This window comes from Pieris rapae, chromosome Z (genome assembly GCF_905147795.1).
Source record: "Pieris rapae chromosome Z, ilPieRapa1.1, whole genome shotgun sequence".
NCBI classification, from domain to species: Eukaryota; Metazoa; Arthropoda; class Insecta; order Lepidoptera; family Pieridae; genus Pieris; species Pieris rapae.
Genome location: NC_059534.1, coordinates 2,613,368 through 2,634,982, shown reverse-complemented (window position 1 = coordinate 2,634,982; position 21,615 = coordinate 2,613,368). Strand labels below are relative to the sequence as shown.

The 21,615-nt window shown below is 31.5% G+C and overlaps 1 protein-coding gene across 3 annotated transcripts in view; it reads left to right on the top strand.

Moving 5' to 3' along the window:
- Positions 1-892: 892 nt before the first annotated feature.
- The window catches only part of LOC111003363, a 28,120-nt gene continuing 7,397 nt past the window's right edge, over positions 893-21,615 (top strand). Inside the window, exons 1-3 of one of the 3 annotated variants that reach the window (XM_022273817.2) lie at positions 893-960; positions 19,744-19,826; positions 20,921-21,115. In XM_022273817.2, coding sequence (XP_022129509.2) covers positions 951-960; positions 19,744-19,826; positions 20,921-21,115 — 288 coding nt within the window. In that variant the 5' untranslated portion in view covers positions 893-950. Of the gene's footprint in view, positions 961-5,231; positions 5,307-15,613; positions 15,762-19,743; positions 19,827-20,920; positions 21,116-21,615 lie in introns of those variants that run through there. The other 2 variants (XM_022273815.2, XM_022273816.2) reach the window with 2 other exon arrangements.

Genomic DNA, 21,615 nt, shown 5'->3' with positions numbered 1-21,615 from the left:
AAAAATGACAAAACAGCTACTAAACCTTAACAGAACTAGTCTCAGAACAATGATAGGTACAATCACGGGCCATTGTCTCCTCAACAAACATCTTTTTATCCTAGGCGTGACAGATAGCCCCGTGTGCAGAGGCTGTCTCAGCGCAGAGGAAACAGTCACCCACGTAGTCCTGGAATGCGAGGCTGTGGCTAAACAACGTACAGATATCCTCAAAACAGTGAGGTCGCTCCGAGAAGTCTGCGAAGTGCCCAGGAAGCTTCTGTGCTTCTGGAAGGAGTTAGGCTGGCTTAGTTAGCCAGGACTTCACGCACAACGGACCTGCTAAGAGTCTAAGTGCGGAAAAGGAGTCTCTACATTCTACATTCTTCTTCTACCTATCACTGATAACAATGTTTCCCAGAATGCTCCGCTCGTAAGAATGTGCAAATATTATAATGCTGTGTGTGCTGAGGTTGATATTTTTCACAATAATATTTGTAAATTTAAAAAGATAATTCATAGTAAATACTTGCAACCTTAATTACTAATTTAATTGATTAACGTATATGTATATAAACATGTGTGTGTGTGTATGTATAGATATATTTTTTCTCTTATTTTTTATTTTTTTGTCATTCGGTTTGATATGTGTATGTTGTTTAGTTGATATTTAGTGTAAATGCTGTGTACAGATATAACTGGAAGTCAGATTTTTAAATGTTGTTTAGTGTGTAATAATTTTATGTATGTAATTAATCTGTTTTCTGTTTTTGTACCTAAATGTGAAAAATAAAATAAAATAAAATAGTTCGTTTATAGCGTTTTATACTATATAATACTTCTTTTGTCACATTGTATTTAATCTTTCTCTACAGTTAAGTAGATAAGCTATAACTTAATTAGATGCGTCAGTGAGGCTTCCCTGGCTACGAGCGCAGTTCTCGTTCGTCCGTTCTGGTTCCAAGACGAATATGGCACAAGGTAAGTGATAACGTATCTAATTGTAGTAATAATTAAATAGTACTGCGGAATAGATAGTGTTTGTACTTTGTACAGCACACGCATGGCTAGATTATCGGAATGATTCCTTCGATAACGTTTTGAAAGGACATGGTTGTTTAACTTTTATTACACTTGGTTAACACATAAAGTGCTCTTTACTCGGATCCGAGTGGGGATCCGAGAAGCTGATAGTAACGGTTCCGCCCACAGATCCAAGTATCGGTACCCGACGTGCCTGTATGCTGACCACTCGTAAATGTTTTTTTTAATATAAATAATAGTATACATTCATACATATTTTCAAACATGCATATATATACTTAATCTAAATTCGCCATAAAAAGTTTGGTTTCCGGCTATAACTTTGTATCCATTGTTTAAGCATTCAATGTGTTAAATACAGGCTAAGATTTCAGATTAGACATGGTTGCTGACTGTCAAATTCAGAATATTTTAATTCGGGTGTGTGCCACGCGGCAAATTGAAATCGAGTCAGTTGGTATTTATAGGTCGACGTCAAAGTCAGTCAGTATATTGCATAGCTATAATAGGTTCAACTATTAGGTGATCATTAGGTTCAATCTTATCTTTTTAGACAAATCTACCCGTACCTGAAACCGTGACAAAGTATGCTCATCCATTAATCTGTTCAATTAAAAGCTTAGAACAACAATGCCTAACGTTAGACAGATCTAATTCAGTATTTAGTTAAGCGTTAATTAAAGTTATAGAATAGAAGCAATAAATAATAGAGGATAGCAAACAATCCAACCTAAATCTATAATTTTTTCATAATTTTTGAAAAATTACTAATAAAAAATAGGAACACAACAAAAACATTAATAATAAAAAATAGGAAGAAAGAAGAAGCAGAAAACTAATACAGTCCTTAGTCTTGGTCAAAGACGTCTGTATTTGTTTCGTAATCATTTGTTTTTAAAGCCTACTTTTCTCACAAAGTTTTCGTTTATAAGTGAGTATAATGTGGAGAGTTGAATCAATTGTTGCTCAAGCCCGACCATCACCAAACATGAGTATCAATATATAATATTGGTATTTTATATCATATAAGTAATATGCCACTCGAAGATCCTGGTTAAACAAAACTACTCGGCCTTAAAACATAATCTACTTGATAAGAAAAATCATTAAAGCAAATTTGTCTGCTCATTAACAGCATGATGCTATATGTGATACTAATGCCAGCGGAATTGTGAAAAGTGATAAAAAACGTTAGTGTTGAGAGCAATAAATTTGATAATAAATAGAGGTAGGAGAGAGTTGTATTGTGTAAGGTTATCTTTACGACACATAACAATGTCACTGGGATATTACCCATCGCACCCGCACGTCGACATTATTTATTTCATGGCTGAATGAAAACCACAAGATAAACATCCTAGAGGCCAGCTTACGTTTAAACTTATACATCTTTATGCATTATTAACATAAATTATTCGGTAAACAACTTACTATAGAACAATTGGCTTTTTGCGGCATATACTATGAGTGTCTACCTAAAAATATAGTCATATTAAAATGTAAAATGTAATAATAAAAAAGCCGCTTTAAAAGAAATTAAACTATGATTTGATATATACTTATGTTAATACAAATAGTTAAAACTGCAATAAATAGTAACAGAAACATACTTTACGATTTATTCTCATTTCTAACAAAGATACATGAAAATTTTATAATGTTGCTTCAGGCAGGTTTTAAATTAATTATATTTATTTTTGCTTTTTAATTTAATTATTATAAATGTTATAAAACTAATAAATAAATAGAAAAGGCATTGCGGAGTCCCTAGACGGAACTTACGCAATTTAATTCATCGTAACTAATAACGGATGCTTCACATATAAATAAATAAAATAGCCTTTTAATTCTTACAGCTGTTAAAACATGAAGTTGGATTAAGTTAGTTTACTTACATACACTTGTTAGTTTTGTTAGTAATTACATTTGTATCCTAAATTTAATTGTGTTAGTTTTTCCTTAACCCTACATTTCAACTATTACTCTTCACTCTGTAAGAACTCCTCTGTGGGTGAAGGCCTCCTCCAAAGATCTATTCTCGTAGTGGGATAAATTAAAGTAGTCCTGTCTCGATTGGGCTACTTGAATCCAGTTGGAACCAGCTGTTTTTTTGATGTCGTTCTCCCAGCTATAGCTTCTCATATAGTATAATTTTTATAAAAAAACTTTTATGAATGAAGTAAGTATCGAAAATTGATCTATATCAAAATTGATTTCTTCATATAGTATAGCTAGCTAGCCCCGCGAACTTCGTTCACCTTAATGTGATTTTACTTAGTCTACCTTTTAAGTACATGCCAATATGGAATATTTTAGTATGCTAACCCACTGTTCGGTTTTTCCGAATGAATATTTTTAGGTTATTCTATAATAAAAAATAATATAAAAAATAGGGGTTAATCGTAGTGTGATAAATTAAAGTATTGTATGTATTTCTGTATGCTGTATCATAAAATCTAGAAAAACCATTGTCTGAAAAAAATGTTTTTGTACCACCCTTAACATAATAGTGGATTATAAACAGATAAAAATAAAATAAATAAATAAAATACGTTTATTTTGGAACATAAGATCATCTAAGTATCACTTATTCCACGTCAATCAATTCGAACCTGTAGGCATCCCTACTCATCGGCAAAGAAGACAGAGGGTGTAGGCCGAGAGAAAAAGCCGGCGTAAATAACTCTCGGTACTCTTTTAAAAAAGCAAATCATCAAACAATATTTAAAACAAATATATCAAATTAATTGGAGGTAGCCTGCACTAGTCCCAGGCCCTTTTATCAACTAGATAATCAATAACTTTATAGTAAGCCTTTCCTTTAATACATTTCTTAAATTTATTAAAAGGCAGAGATAAAAGCGCCTCTGGGATTTTATTAAAGAAGAGTATCCCTTTTCCCAAAAAAGAATTACTAACTTTACATAGTCTAGTACGGGGAAATTGCAGCCTGCGTTTGTTCCGAGTATTGACATTGTGCGTATGTTCTAATCTAGTATATTTATCACTATTTTTGTATACAAACATAATATTTTCATAAATATATTGCGAGGGAAAGGTAAGTATATTAATTTCCTTGAATTTATCTCTCAGAGATTCCCTACATTTTAAATTATAGATTGCACGAATAGCCCTCTTCTGCAGAATGAAAACAGATTCGACATCAGCAGCATGACCCCATAACAATAAGCCATAAGTCATTAAGCTGTGAAAGTAACTAAAATAAACAAGTTTAGCTGTATCGACATCAGTCAGTGAGCGAATTTTTTTAACCGCGTAAGCTGCAGAACTAAGTCTCTTCGCCAATCCGTTGATATGGGGGGACCACTGAAGTTTTGAATCCAAGGTGATCCCAAGAAATACAGTTGTATCATCCAGATTCAATTCCTCATTATTTATAATCGGTCTTTTTCTTTTGCAAGAAATAAAGAGGCTTTTTTTATTTTTTATTATAACAATATACTTCTGTTTTGAAGCGAAAATTACCATACCGAAATTATTGAACATATTTTGCGTTAAAGAAAGCATCCTTGATTTTTAACTTTTATTTCGTATTCGCATAACGTAGGTACGGTCAATCACCATGATTATTATACTAAATATTTCTCGGGATTCTAAGGATAATCGTTTATTTCAAAAAAAGTAACACACTAAGAACACAGTAAACTTAAGAAAAAATATTTATTTGCGGTCTCGGAATCTAGTCGGTATTTAGTTTGATAGTACATATATTTATTTAAACAAATTGTACATATAGAAATTCTAATATATCTAATAACTAACCTTAAAATTTAATTACATTTTTAATTTTTTGGTTCCGAAGATATTGGCAGCGTTCCCCCTTTGAATAGCTAGACTAATTCTTTGTGCGAGGTAGCTGACAGCTTTTCGTTCTCCTGTGATGTCGACTAACCTTTTTGATAATTCCATAAAAAGCCTTATCCTGCTAGTCGGTATTTTATTGTTAAAAATTTTAAGTCTTTAAAACATATTGCCATACACTCTTAAACATATTGCCATTGATACACAAAATTTCTACTAAGTACCAACACACATTGACGATTTTCATTATTTCTTATTATAAAGGTTATTTTAAATATTCATTTTAGTAGTTTTTCCTACTAAGTTACACAGAATCTTTGTAACGTAACCTTGGCTATACAATTTATATACAATTTTCACGAATGAAACTGATGATGATTCTCAGTTAATCGTGCGCATCACACTAGTGGTTACCTGTGCAATGTATCGTCTGATATTAATTTTTGTTTTATTCGCGTACGGTAAGGATTTATTTAAAATATATATTTTATTGTTCAGTATATTAGTTATATTTTTTGTGGAATTGAATTCCTTGATTTTCATGATATTTGGTCTCTTTCCGGGAAAAAGTGGACGTGCAATTGCGATTTGTTTGAATATTTAATTATTTATTTATTTTAGAGGCATTTAATTTTAAAATCAAATCTAGCGTAGGTATTTAAGAGTCCTCAATGTTATTGGTATTTTGTGAGGTTACTCAAGAAAAACCTAGTGGTCTAACCTGTTATTAAATTGCGGTAAATACATTTTAAATAACCATTATATATTCGATTACGCATTCCAATAATAAAAGGAATACTTGCTGACCACGTTTGCTTCGTAAGAAGTGGTTTAATTAGTCTCAGAGTCGAAGATATCATTAAAAATTTCATAATTACATGCAAGTATCCATACATACTCAAACAAATGTTCTACGTGTTTTTAACGTAACCTAATCCCATTTTTCTATTTATATTAATGAGACAACAAAACATCATATTGATGTATTGGTCGTATATTTTTACCCCATACGTGGCAAATTCCAAAGATTTTAAGTAGTGCGAAGTAATTATTTGTAATATTACCTATATGTTCATGTCCGATGTTAAATCTCTTTGTTTTTCTTGTAATTAAGAGACTTTGAACCTTGGTACATTTATATTTGTTTTTGTGCACGCAATATTCTCAGATATTAGGTTAATATACCGTTTCTTATATCTCAACGTAAAAAAGTACGTCTTAACAAAACAGAATCGCTCTTCTTCTTTCTACCACGGTGTAAACAGTGTAACAAAAAGAGACCAAAAGAGTTTTATGAGGCTCATTTAATTTTATAAATTTTGTTGATATGAGATGACTATTTCATTCCTTTACGCGATTATATTAGAAATGTTTTAAATAAAAGTTTTAAATACTCTTCTCTAACAATAGCAATTGCTACTTTAATATAGAGTAAAAGAACGACATAAAAACTTTAGAACTGCATAGATATGCATAGATATGCAGTTCTAAAGTTTTTTGTTTTTTTTTTGTTTTTTATATATATATATATCTATATATATAGCTAAAAAAACAAAATCCCTTGGTCACGCCATCACATGTGAACGGCTGGAATTATTTCGCTAATTATTTTTTTGTTGTTTGACAACACAATGACAGAACGCGTTTAAAACAAATCCTTCGATCCGAGTTATTATATTGATGAAATAAATATAAAATAATTAATTTATGTTTTCTAATAAAGATGAATTTTAGGTATAGTTCTGCACTATCACGCCTAATATTAAAACTCCAATTTAATATGGAGTTTTATTAAGTTTGATAAACTTACAAACACTAATATATCATATATATAGGTATACTTGGTTATAAAGAAGAAAGACAAGACGTCTGTCGGGTCCGCTAATTGAATAATATAATAAATTAGCGTTGATAGCCATTAATTATTAATAAAATTGTATTACAAAATCCGTAGACTTAAGTTGTATACTTGTTTATAAAGAAAACTAAAGACAGAACAACGTCTGTCGGGTCCGCTAATTGAATAATATAATAAATTAGCGTTTATATCCATAAATTATTAATAAAATAATATTATAAAGCCTTAAGTTGTTTGAGGTTTGAGTTTTTAAAAATGTGTGTTTGACGGATCATTTATTAAAAAAGCGCTGATTTAGTAGGTTTTTGAACGTTGCTTAAACCAGATGATACTGTATCATGTAAATCTTGTCCTTAATATTGAACCCCACTTGACCTGCCTCGCTTCACGGATTAGTTACTCAAAACCAGTTCAACAAGTAAACAGGTTATACTTAATTGCTATCATTATTAAGTTAATAGGCCAATTGTTTACGTTATTATAATTATGACGTCCACACGACAGAAAAAATATCTAAGATATGTATTAACTTATTGCAAACCTAGTAATAAGAATCTCTAAACGTGGGCTACATATTCTAAGTAATGTTTTTTTTCTATATCCCCAACAAAGCCTTAACAACTTTATTTATGATAAAGTTCGTCATGCAGTTTAATTATGTTTATTAAAAACTGAACATGCTCGCTTCAGTTTAATCGTTGAACAACGTCAATATAAAATCAAGCGATTTTTTCAATATTAACTTTATTAAATACCAAGTTTATAATGCCGGTTCGATTTTCAAGTTATTGAAGAAAAACATAATATTTCACGCATAACCCCAATCTCTTTACGTATGTCACGTCACACACATTGTATGTTTTTTAATCACAATATTGCTGCGAGGGGAAAACGAAAAATTGTAAGGAAAATTTCGTGCGAAAATCTAACAAATTGCTCTGTGATGAGACATTGGTGTATTATATAGAATACACTGGATTAAATTACTTATCTCACGTTTTTTGTGGGGATTGATAAAGCATTTTAAAGAGGCTAAACAAACATGGAGTAACTGCGTTGTGACACCACCGTAAAATAATATTTTTTTATAGAACAGGGGCAAACGGGCAGGAAGCTCACCTGATGTTTAGCGTTGCCGGCCTTTTAAGAATTTGTACGCTCTTTCTCTTATGAAAGGATCCGACACAAATCATATTGGCTCCGTGATGCCAAAAAAACTCATTTAGGCTCATTATAATAGTGATTAAAAAAAATACAATTAAAAATATATCGGAAATGTTATTAAGCGCAAATTACGGAAACGGATGGTCCGATTTGAGTATTTTTTTAAATTTATTCCTTAAACATTTGCTTTATTTATTACATTTTAACCCATAAAAAGAGAATATTTCTCTTTATGGGGTAGCATAGCATAGTGTTCCATATGTTGTTGTAGCTACATAAATAACGTCATTAGGTAGGCTGGAGTAAAAATCCCGTTAATGCGAAACGAATTCTGTCACCGAATAACACATGGTTCAGTTAGTGAAATAGAGATACTGGCGAAGGCTAGTAGGACTATCGAACTTTGATAGTTAGGCGTCAATTCTTATTACGGCGCTCTACTAACTACTGTGGTTGGGTTAGGTTTAGCCTAGGGTATCGATGGATTATCATACCTACTCAAATAGGTATAATAGCTGATAAGTAGGTATAAAATACTGAAATATCCTAGTATTATTATAGGATATTTCAGTATTTTGATTAGAAAAAACTGACGCACAAACGTATCTATATCCGACCTTACTTTTTAATTGCTTTAATATCACACAAGTTGATCGGAATTTTTGATCGCATAACGACCTCGTTGAACAACTGCAGTTTAGCATAAATTCTACTATAAAGATTTATAGACTACAGACCAACAAGAAAGCCAATATTGATAAATATTTATAAGCCCTAACCTGTATAATCAAAAATCATCTCACTCTTTAGCGTTATGAACACAGATACTGTAGGTCATTAATTAAATAGAAATTTAAGCATTAGAAAATTTTAGCATTAATTACATTGAATCATTAAACTTTCTAGAAAAGAAAGACAATTTTCTGTTGATCACTTCGATTACAAATTTAGTAGTTATTACAGGAACATTGTTTTTTTTATGTTAAGTGATACCGCAGCCCATGGACACTCTCGATGCTAGAGGGCTCGCGAGTGCGTTGCCGGCTGGCTCAGAAGTCGCCTGAGAGGCGTAGGCATATGGCTGATCATGTTTAAATATATACAGGGAAAGATTGAATGTTCCATTGTGTCTAGTCAACAGTATCTCTATTCCAATGTCAGACACGCAACAAGGCACGTCATTCTATTTGACCAATCACAAAGGAATAGTTTCGCCTTTCATGTTACATTCTAACAACCTAATAATATATTTCTATAGCACCTACACATTTTCCAAAACGTCAAAGGATTACGGTATACAAATATCAAAGTAATTATGAAGCCGTCATTTTAATAGTGGTTATGTATTGGCTTTTATGATATTAATAAGCACAGTGACGTACTGTTATGAATTGAAATAGGAGGTCCAAGATAAAATTTAAGATAAATATGAAGATAGGGAAACCCTCTACTATTCTATATATATATATATATATATATATATATATATATATATATATATCTATATACTATTTTCGTCGAAAGACCGCCAAAACACAGGTGCAGAGGCATTCATCTTGATTAAAAGTTAATGGCAACGAAATTAATTTATAGTTTTCATTTAGTTTGTCAATTATCGGATCAAAATCAGAAAAGGAAATGTAGTAATATGGCTCTATACTTCCACGTCATTGACTCAAATCAAATCAAATCAAATGAATTTCAATTCAATTTAGATGCGTCTTTGGGCATGCTTATAAATGTCAAAAACGTTTACAAAATTCGCGAAAGAGCAAAACTACGCCATCCGTTCGCCAAACTACCAGGAGGCCTTGTTCTGAGAAGAACGGGAAAGAAATTCAGTAAGTTTTACCCTCCCTCTACATAACAATAATTGAAAGGAAAATGTCATAAACCAAAACGTAATTTAAGTTACATAAGTAAAAAATAAATAAAAATCTGTTCTGTGATTTACCACATTCACCATTAACTAACTGCTATGAGACTGATCTAAGAAGTTGAAGATTCAATTTATATACTATAATATCTAATTTACCAATAATAATAATTTTATGAGTGATATATTAAGAGTCGAATACGTTTTATATTACGGACTAAGTCTTGTTTGTAAATCTCCGTGTTAATGTAATAATCGCTAATTTATGCATAATAGCAAAAAGTTGAAATTGCATGTTAGCTTTATAATTTTATAAGGCATTAAAATTGTATTGTTCATTTTGAATCGCGTTGTAGTAAATCTTTAATAATACCCGTAATCATTTCCCGACGGAACGGTAGGAGATTATTGAATATATATATATATATATATATATATATATATATATATATATATTATATATAACTATAAATATATATATATATATATATTTATAGTTTAAGGCTATTAAAAAATGTGTAATTTGTGTTTTAAAACCGCTCGATTGAACCGCTCAAAATATAATAAAATAAATAAAACCACTGGAGCTACAGATCAACTGGAGCGGCAGATTTCTGTCTTCTCTTTTTTTTATTAAGTGAAATCAGATCGATGATCAGCCTTCTGCACTTGACATTTGCTGTCAATTTAGGCCCACCATTCAACACAACACTCACGGTGAGGCACACAGACAGACATCGCTGTCGCAATATCATAACAATGTTTAAAAAATATTTATTTATTTATTAAGATATCCAACCCTTTTTCCCAAGACATAGATGTGGACCAGGGATTTCCACTGCCTACGTTTCTGACGTATCCTGCTTCTGCTATTCTCTAACATGACATTCAATATGCTTGCTCTACGGTTGTGAGAACTTTTGACTTATCCTCTTTCATTTTGTATTACGTTTGTTTGCCATGTTATATCAAACATACTTTCACTGATTTTATTTTACTTTCATTCTTTCTCTACTACACCCAACATTAACATGGGGATCAGTATTTCCCTATGACAGTGGAACCTTTGAGATTTATTGGTGACATATCGGCTCCAGAAAAATATTCTCGCCGACTTTGGCATGTCAGCTGACATCTTAAGGAGGTTTACAAATCCAGCGTAATGCTGTATCCACTAAAGAACTTTGTAAAAGCTCATTCTTGAATATACAAAAAGATCAGTGTGCAATAAACACAAACCAGTTTCAACAAGCGGAAATGAAAGGTCGCGTGAACGCAGTTCTAATAGAAATTCAATATACTGACAGGATTTAATCAATTATTAACGACATTGTATTCGAATAGCTAATTAGTATTTATATGAACCTTGAACAATATAATGTTTCATTGTGTCTGTTGAATACCATAAATTGTTTCAATCGGGAATATCACCAAGGTTTGTTCTTGGTACCCAAGAACTATTTTGCTAAGACCTACTTTTTTTACGACCTTATCAGTAGGCTCTCAATTTGTTACTGGTCTAGTTGTGGATATAATTTAGTGACACGTGTAAAGAAAAGAAAACACATATTGTAACAAAATAAAGTAAACAAAAATAAAATTAGGATCATGATTGGCTGTAACGAAATTAGACTAAAAGTTCAAGTAGAAGCTATTATAAATTATCACATTGACATATGCGTTTTAAATACGTTTATGACAACGGGAGTCAGAACCACTTCAGAGACAAAATGTTTTTCTTTTTGCTAGAAAAGTCGAAATTTATATTGAAATTTCAAACCGATTATTTGTTTGAGTATAAAGGGTTTTCGTAGAAAGGAAAACTTATTCCGTGTATTAGAACTGTATAGGAGAAGCTGCGAATTGTATGGTGAACTCTCCCATTTAAACGAACTTTCGTTCATGGAACAAGTATAAATTTTCCAAAGACTTTATTGAAAACGCGCCCTTTTTTAATCAACCCTATATATTAGAAAGAAAATCAGAATTTAATATAAGTATTGTTATCATGGTGGAATATATATAATGATATTGCTGTCCAACTGAAATGATAACACTTAATTTTGGAACGTAAAGTAATTTTTAATTCCATTTTTTATTCCAAGGTTACAAAACCTTTTATATGTGGAAACATAGCTTAGATATATAAAGATACTTTTATATATAAGTTAGACTAGCGAATTTCGGTCGCGAGTCTTCATATATTTTATTCGTATTTATTTTTTGCAAAAGGCCTCGAACTTACTATTTCAATTGATTATTAATAACGCCAGTAAATAATTTAATTGGGTTGTCTCACGCCCACACACCAAACTTAAAAATGTCGCGAAATTTAACGTTTATTTTTGAGCGTGTCGCAAATATTCCGGAAACTTCTTAATGATCTATATTCACATAAAGACTACCAGTGGCACCACAACCATTTGGTGTCAGATTTTTGAGTCTTCTTTTTGGCAGCAGTTTTGGATAGGGAGACCAATTTCCTTTACCACACACGAGGCAGTATTATATGCGCACAAAGAATAGCATAGCCTTGATTTGAACACACAACTTTATAGTTCATAGTCACACGCTTAAGCCACTAGTCCAACAATGCATTCACATTCATACCTTAACAAATATTCCCACAAAGTCTATGGTTATATTTTACAGATAGAAATTTAAACTAGGTTTGTCTTTGGTTACAAATTGATAATTCTCCATGCTACTTTTGGTTGTCAGGCGGTTGAGGTTATGTAGAACCTCTGTGCCGACCTGACATTGTATACTTAAACCACGAGCCTCCAAACATTTTATACAAAACATACTTACATTATCCGATACTGAATCAAAATATTTTATTGTTAACTCTTATTAAGAATTATTCACTTTAACGGTCTCCATGTCTACTGACTTCCTTACCTACAGAATTTTTCCGAAAAAAAAAACATAATTATGAGTTATACGATAATTTCAACTAAGACAGGTCGAGCGCATCTAATTTGTATAATACAGTACACGAAGATGTATATTCGACGCTCCGTTTTGAGTTTGTTTTTATACAATAGGGGGTTAGGATGTGGCAAAGAGATCCGGCAAGACCTGGAGCTAGGAAATACGAGGCTCAACACCGAACGCGATGGAGAATAAGTCAAGTGAAGGGCGAACGGGAGGGAGGCTCCAATGTTTCAATGTTACAGTGATACCGCCGCTGATGGACATACTCAATGCCAGAAGGCTTGCGAGTCAGTTCCGGCCTATAAATAAGACCTATACATAACGCATTTTTAATTGGACGATTACTTAATATGGATTGGTTCCATTGCACCTTTTTTTGTGGTGTTCTACATAGTGGTGGATCGCGGCGAAAACTGCCTTAAATATACGCCAGTTCAATTATTATTATTAATAAAAATAATAAATATTTTTGGTTTTGCGCGTAACCAGAGGCCTGGTAAGATCGTTGGAACAATTATTTGAACAGCATTTTTAAAGTCAGTGAATAATAATTTATTATTATTATCTTAACAAAACAGTGATTTAATTAATATTTGCAGTTCACATAACAATATATTTAATTTTTGTATGTATGTGGAAATTATTCTGGCACTTTCATATGATATTGTATAAGGAGGATTGTATGCTAATGACTCCCTACCAATCATATTCCATAGACGTCTATAAAGAAGACGAGGAAGTTAATTTAATCTGTAACCGACGCCAAATTAACTTCTCCTTTTTTCTTTGACTATTTTTCCAAACGAAGTCGCAGGAACTTACTAATATATACATTGTCTAACTTTGCCTTCAAACTGTCAGTTTATCACTTATACAAATCATTTACATTATTAACTTAGCGCCCTTGAAAATAAATAATGTAATGGGTAATTAAGATACGTATATAATAGAAAAATACCTAATATGTTATTGTAGAATTCTTCTAAACACAAAATTGCCATCCCAAACCGCGCATTTGTCACAAACTCAAACTCAAAATAATGATCTCAATAAGAACTGTTACAGCTACATGGACAGTTCTTCATGAGATTGCTTATACTGCGTGGTTTTCATGGACACGTGACGGTTAGCCATTGCGAACAACGATGATCTGCTTGAGCTTTTGGGGGGAAGAAAAGAGCTGATCTTCCTCCGATACAAAGGAATATCCTCGATCCTTCTAACCATTTACAGACGGGCCTGATGGCTAAGGTTGAGAAGTTGTACATCCTTGTTAATAAATAATACTAGTAGTGGTTCCTACACGATCTACTACATGGCTGGATGCCGACAAGTAAGCTGTTACCATGTCCCGCATCGGACGATAATTGGTGGTGCCGTGGGGTGCGTAGTGCGTATGCAGTTCGAGTCCCACTTAACCCTTCACCACCGGGAAACCAAAAAAAAAATAGCATCTACTTTTTGCATTTTCAGCGGATTTTTGATAAATGATTTTGTAAAACCTTTTGTATATATAAGTTTATTTACTTTAGTAGCAAAATAAACTACGAATTAAAATACGAATAATAATAATTTATAAATGCATTAGTAAAATCGGTAATATTTTATTGTGGGTATTATTATCATAATTAAATTTTCAGGGTTATTAACAAAAACATTTAAATGTCACTAAGTTATTTTTGACGTAGCATGTCCTAGTAGTTTCGACTTCATGGATAATACATTATTCAATTTGAGGATAAGTTTCTTTCTTAATGTCAATTAAATAATTGCCCAATGATGACACAAATTATAGTTAAATTTTAAATTCATTCTTTATCTCCGAAATATGTTAATAAGAGATAAGAGTCAAAATTTATTTATTTATTTCCGTTGCTTAAAGAGCCTAGAAGGACTCAGGATGCTTACAGATCATTAATCATTTAAAAAAACGTCGATATAAATGTACTACGCAAATTAGACCCAAGTCTTTCTAAGCTTAATAGATTCTTACTTACTTTAAGGACCTTATGTTGTCTAAGTCTTCAAACTTCAGAAATTATTTATTTATGTAGGTAAAATAAAGTACACTTATAAAGGTCAAAAAAAAATACATTAAATGCTTCTAATTTTACATTTACTGCCAGTTCTCAAGTCAAGGGCGTAGAACGGAAGAGAAGAACAGCATGAACTTTTACATAACGGCTGTAAGAGGCTTCAACCATTACACCATGATCCATATGACATCTTGAGTAATAAAAAATAATAAAATAAAATCAAAACAAAGATTTGTCCTCTATCAGCAGGAGGCATCGTGAAATAGGAGCACGCACTTACATACTTGTGGGAAGCTAACTTTACGGATGAGGCCTGAAATTTATAATTTTTCAAGCATAGTGCACCTCTCCCTTTTCATTGGCTACGTATTTACTAACAGCACAATACACCAGTACAATACAATAACTGTTACATTGCTTTAACAGATTAGAGAATAAATTAAATTAAATAAAAAATAGTAAGTGGTTGTTTCGCCTGTGGGTGACAGAGACGAAAGATGACATGGATGATACAATTTAATTAAACATTTACATCTTTTATATAATCTCATTCAATTAACCCGAGCCCTTTAAAATAACCGCAAAACTAAAAATACTTTTCAATTAAAAAAATGGTAACGGAAAACGTTTTTAAATATACACGACTAGTTGGTATTGCTCGTAATCTTTATGAAGGACGCGAATGTCCAACTGATACAGAAAATTGTTGCCGTAATTAGTATCTGCTTAAACGTTCAAAAAATTATCTATTCATCAGACCGTTGAAACATTAAATTATTTATTTAAATGAGTGATAATTATTTATAACGTTGATACGTTTTTAATATTCAATGTAAATATTAAAAACGTATCTTTGTTTGTAAAAATTGTGCCTTCGACAGTGGTATATTATGCAGTGATCATTTTTAGTTTAGTCAGTGTCGTTCGCGCTTTTGTCACAAACTGACAATTAAAAAAATAAAATAAATATTTTCATAGTGATTGTGAATAATAAATCCACGAGTGTTTATTACTAGCCTTGACTTTGCTATGAGAGGACGAAATGGTAATTTCAAACAATGCTATTGCAATATTAATTAACGAGTAATAGTAGAATTTTAATAACAAAAAATCTATGTAATACATTTAATTAATTGTATTTATCTATTATATTATAGTATTTTATTTAATAATATGAGTTCATTATCAATTGAGTTATTTATCGAGATTCACGATTCTTCGGTAGACTAGCACTATCGAATGAAAAAAAAATGTTATTAAGTAAACTTGCGATATGATAATTAGTTTGATATGCCAAGCGAAGGTCATTTATAAAATGTATTTTGGCATTAGAATATATCAAAATAATCGGACGGTTCCCATATATCAGATATAAACACAGTATAACAGGGCGCAGTTCGCACAGCACGTAGTTCATTATCATCAGCTAGTATAAATCTTAATAGTGAATTATTACGCTGTAGTTTCAATGACATAAAATATATTAACCAGTTTTTTTAATGCTTCATATTTTTTTGCTTTTCTATCTACTTACATATTTATTTTAAAAATAATTCTAATATAATAACTAACCTTAAAATGCAATAACTAAGACATATTAGCAAAAGGAATCGCTTAAGGCAAGGTTCCGAAGATACTGGCAGTGTTCCCCCTTTGAATAGCTAGGCTAATTCTTTGTCCAAGGTAGCTGCCAGCTCTTCGGTCTGCAGTGATGTCAAATAACCTTTTTGATATTTCCCTAAAAAGCCTTATAGACCTAGGACCCCACGGACCAAGGGTCTCGATCCCGAATGGGACAAAATCATATTCGGAGCCCAGACCCCTGTATTTGCAGGCTTTACCATTTTCAGCCGCATCACAACCCGCACCAGCTCTGTTGTTAGTTCCATGAAGATGGGAAGGGGCCACTGTGTCTACTTCATTTATTACTTTAGTCAAGGGAAAAAAATTAACATTGTTTTGCATCCATGTTTTGTAAAATACTTTTTGGTTCTTGGTGAACACCATTTCCTTAAGTAGAAATCAACAAATAATAAAATATACTTTAAATTTAGTCATTGTATTTAAAAAAATATCGACGGAACAAACAACACATATTTCTCAACTGACGTTTTATACTGACAAACACACTAGTAATATATAAAAAGTGCTTTTTTTATAATTTACCTTTTTCTCATTCAAATTATCACAAAATCTGTTATTTTTTTAGTTTTATTTCCCAAATAGCTTCAATAAAATATGTGTGTCCCGAGGCACGGAATTATTAAAAAAATATTACTCGTGTAACATCGGACATCAAACATTATTAAAGGAATATTTTAATAAGGTTGATACATGTAATATGATACATTATCATTGTTCTATTTAAAGATAAATTTGTCTATGGTTAGATGTAGTTATATTATTGTTCTCAATTATTAAAGTGCTTGAATTCCACGGACTATATAATGTTGAATGTGATAAGACAATTATTACTTTTTACGAGAGAAATAAAATGGTAGAAAGTACATCAGTACAGAATTAAACCAAAAGCTCCTTTTCTTATTAAATAATTCCGTGCATTGTTTTAACAAGCTCTGGGTTCATTCCCCATCCCTTTCAAATAATAATTGTTACGTGTTAAAAATAAGGTTATGCAGAATAACGTTAACTTTAAAGAAATATAGCTGATGCACTTTGATCAGATGGGGTCGTAAAAGGAGGCAAATAAAATAGACTAATGGAAATTGTCAAATCGTCGAATTTTCACTGTTGGGTCAGATGACTAGACAAATGATATTGCTTGTAAACCCTAGAAACAGTTTATAATTATTCAGGGTCTGTTTCACAATGTATGGATAAAATACCAAATAGCAACACAAAAATTATTCGAAAGATAAAAGTTCCAAATAAGATACATCGCGTTTCATGACGAATAGCGCTACCTGACAGTCGTGAAACGCAAAAATAATGTTTATCTTACCAATAAGTAATAAATAGCTCATTTGGAACTTATCTGGACATTGTGAAACAGACCCTAAGTCACAAAAATCGTACTACAGGTCTACTGACCTAAATATAACCGATTAACCTTTAAGCGTCATAAAACATTTATTATTACTAAAAAACTTATACAGTAAAATAAAGTTTTGCCTCGCTTTTATTACTCGAGAGTTAAAGCTTAAAAATTTACCGCAATTTTGTATCACACGTTTATTTTTAGACATTTCCGTATAATAACTTGAAGGACATATAAAAATAGCTTGTAACTATTTAAAAATTAACTTGCAGTGTTTCGAAAATTTGGAAATGTGTGCCAATATCTTAAGATTTTAACTTATACCAGTTTTTAATATAATTAAAAAGCTATTTTATATGTTAAAGACATAAATATGTATATTATCATATTATTTTTACGGCTTCATTTGGTTTATACATATTAATTATCAAAAATATGAGTGTAAAGAGTGAAGAGATAGCATTCTATCCATCGCCAAAAATGTATTGTCGGGTTTATTTAGTTTATTAGGTTATTATAGGGTTTGGTTATTGGGATGCAGATAGGAGATCGATCGACTGTCATAGTGTGACAATCCACAATCTCAGATTGTTTCTATCCGAGATTGTGGATTAATTATTGGCTTCGAGCGTTAGAGCACTCATGCCTACAGCAACTTGCTAGCAAATGAAATGCAAAATATGTTGTTTCGTCGTCTTTCAGGTTATCAAATCCTTTAATTATACTCTATATTTTTAATATTTATATTAAAATCCAAAAATAAACTTTTTAACGGATATACAGAGTACCTCTTTATAACGACACTTAAGGGAGCATTTTTGACGTTACAAATATATTTGTTAAATGGTAATAATGACAAATCTGTATGAGAAAAATGAATAATTATTTCAGACTAATGTTAGTAATTACAAAAAAATACAATTCTTATTTGAACGCTATTTCGTATAGTCCGTTATTTTTGCCTCACGTTTTTTGCTGCACCAGAAATGGTTGTATTTTTACTTATTCACTCATAAGATATGAGATATCTGCGATATTGAGGTATCTTCGTGATAAATCACACTCAATCAGCCCAATTTGTATGGGAAATAATGGTTTTCTTATAAAGTTCGGTATGTATGATGCCGATAGTCGAGTTTATTACGGATAATAAAGTGACAAAAAACGTACGCAGTTTTAACTTATTTCGGTAACTTAAATGGCGTAGTTTACCTCTTTTGCGAAATTTTTAAATGTTTTTGACATTCAGCATAAGCATGCCCTAAGACGCATCTAAACTGAATAATCGAATTTTGATTCTGATTTAATTTGGTACTTTTCATTATTTAATTGTCCTTATTAATTAATGAAATTTTTGTTGGGTGTGTGTAATGTAGACTGTATGGATGACAAACTAAACCAACCAAAGCAAAGTGATTGCGACGTATATAATATTTTCGGGAGTTCGTCGTAAACTCAGTGGACGTTTAATGTAGTTTACACTATTATTATTTTGAGCTATTACATGACATATGATTGATATATATTTTCTTTTAATAACACTTTATTAATAACAAATAGGTTGTGATAAAATTCATATATCGCTAGTCCCCACACTGGGGCGTCCCAGTATTGTCGGTAGCTAGATAACAATTAGTCATGGTACAAAGTAAAGAAAAAGATAGTAAAAAAAGTAGGTTTAGTTTTAAAACTAATCAAACGCTATTACACAAGCAGAAGACATTATGTATGTGTGAATAGGTGTGTGTGCGCATGTATTTGAGAGTATAGCTATTAGTGGTTAAAAGCATACGCTATGTTACTAGTACTTTTTGGCACCTCAAAGTCATTCCAAGTAGATTGTAATTGGAAATCCAATTCTATATTAATATTCCACATAGTTAGATTTAATAATCAGGAATTATCAATGGCATCAATGACTTATTTAGCAAAAGAAGTTAGTTAAATTGACCAGTCACCTTTAAACTATTGAAAGATATTTTAAATTTAGCCTAAATTCCTTTGCTTTTCACAATGTGAATTTTTTCAGGCACGTGTGAACATACCACAAGACGCCGGGCTGTACCCGTCTTATATCTAAGAGGGTCTCATTATGAAGTCGGTCACGATGTGGTAAGATTTTTTTGTCTTAAACCTAACATTAACTAAACATTAATTATGAGAATTCCGAGGCAAGTTTTTCTAGCCCCGGCTATGTAATATATTCTCAATATTTCCTCCTATCTGCTAAACGACCATGTGCTGAAGCAACTAGACAGCGTTAATAGATGCATTTTATGTATATACAGACAGAAAAGCATATTTTTTTTTCTTGATATAGATAATTTTAAGTCTTACCACGAATCAGTTGAACCTGTTTACCACATAATAATTGGTTAACGGATTTTTTTTAATATATAATGTTCTCAGTCAAGTTGTACTCCTAAACTATCTATTTTTTTAATAATGTTAAATTAACAAAATATATCAATATTCTTATTTCCTTATTAGGCGTATATTTTCCTCTATTTTCTGTAATTACGTGCCCATAGACGACCTTGTCAAAAAAATATGGCTGTGGTATTGTGAACGTAAATGACTTGTATTCCTCACATAATGACGGAAAACCTTGAATAAACGCTGAATTAGTGGCAAAATTGCGAAGACAATACGTTTTCCTTGTCTTGGATAGATAAATCTGTGTTAATCAATACCAACGTACCTTATCGTAGCGAAGACTGCTAATGCTTTCCTTGATTAGAAATAAAACTTTTTCCTCAATCCCATTGTTTGCAGATGACGAAAATTTCAATGAAATATCGAGATTATATTATTCAATGTGGATCAATGAATTTAGTTCTTAGTAATTTTATCTTGGGTTAAGGTAAAATTCATTATATGTTTAAATATGAGTTGATTTATGTGTGACAATATTTTTTTACCAATTTTTAAAAAGCCGGCAACGCACTAGCTCTCTGGCATTGAGAATGTCCATGGGCAGCGGTATTACTGTAGAGGTGTTTTTACCTAAAAACAAATCGTTCAAAATACTCACACATTTTTTTGCTTTAATTAGTTTAGGTACTATTTAGGTAAGCGCTTTCATGTTATGTTTATCCGTGACTCCTGTATCGATAATACCTAAAATAATTAGTTGTCTTTTATAATAGTTAAATGGAAATAATATAGTCCAAAAAGACATTTACGAGCCTTATCGAAAATTCCAGGGTCGCACGTTTTCATCAGTCATTAAAGATTTTATAGCAACCTACGCTAATCTGCGGGACTTCGAGAAGGAATACAAAACTGATACTGGGAAGCAGGCGTACGAGAAAACCTTAGCCAACATGAAACAGCGTTTCCCATGGTACTTGAAAGAGATGCAAGGCGTCGCTGATGGAGCTGATGTTCCCTTCTACCAGGTTTGTCTCATGTTTGTCTATATATAATATTTAAATCTTAAAATATAAATATAATATATTACTTATCTATTTTAACAACCTATCAAATAGGTTGTTCAATGCTAAGATACAAATATATATATATTTAATATTATATAAAGTTTGAAAAGGGTATTTTTGTGCGCGAATAATTCTATTATAAAAGCCTTTTACATTATTGGTTCTTTTTAATAACACTAGATCGTTATATCTTTTATATATCGTATTCAATAGTAATCGTAAACTTTTAATTATTTCGTCAATTTAGCATATGCAGGTTTTTAAGGCAATACCGGTACTGTATAATAAAAACAATTTTCGATTATAAATATTTGATTTTAAAAGCGAAAAGGTCTCAACTCATTCATTAAAATTTTAATGATCCACCTTGGCGATGTATGAGCAGATTTTTTAATAATACGAAACCAGACTTGTCTCGTAAGCATACCGAAGCATATATTTGCCGACGGTCTAGTTATTTT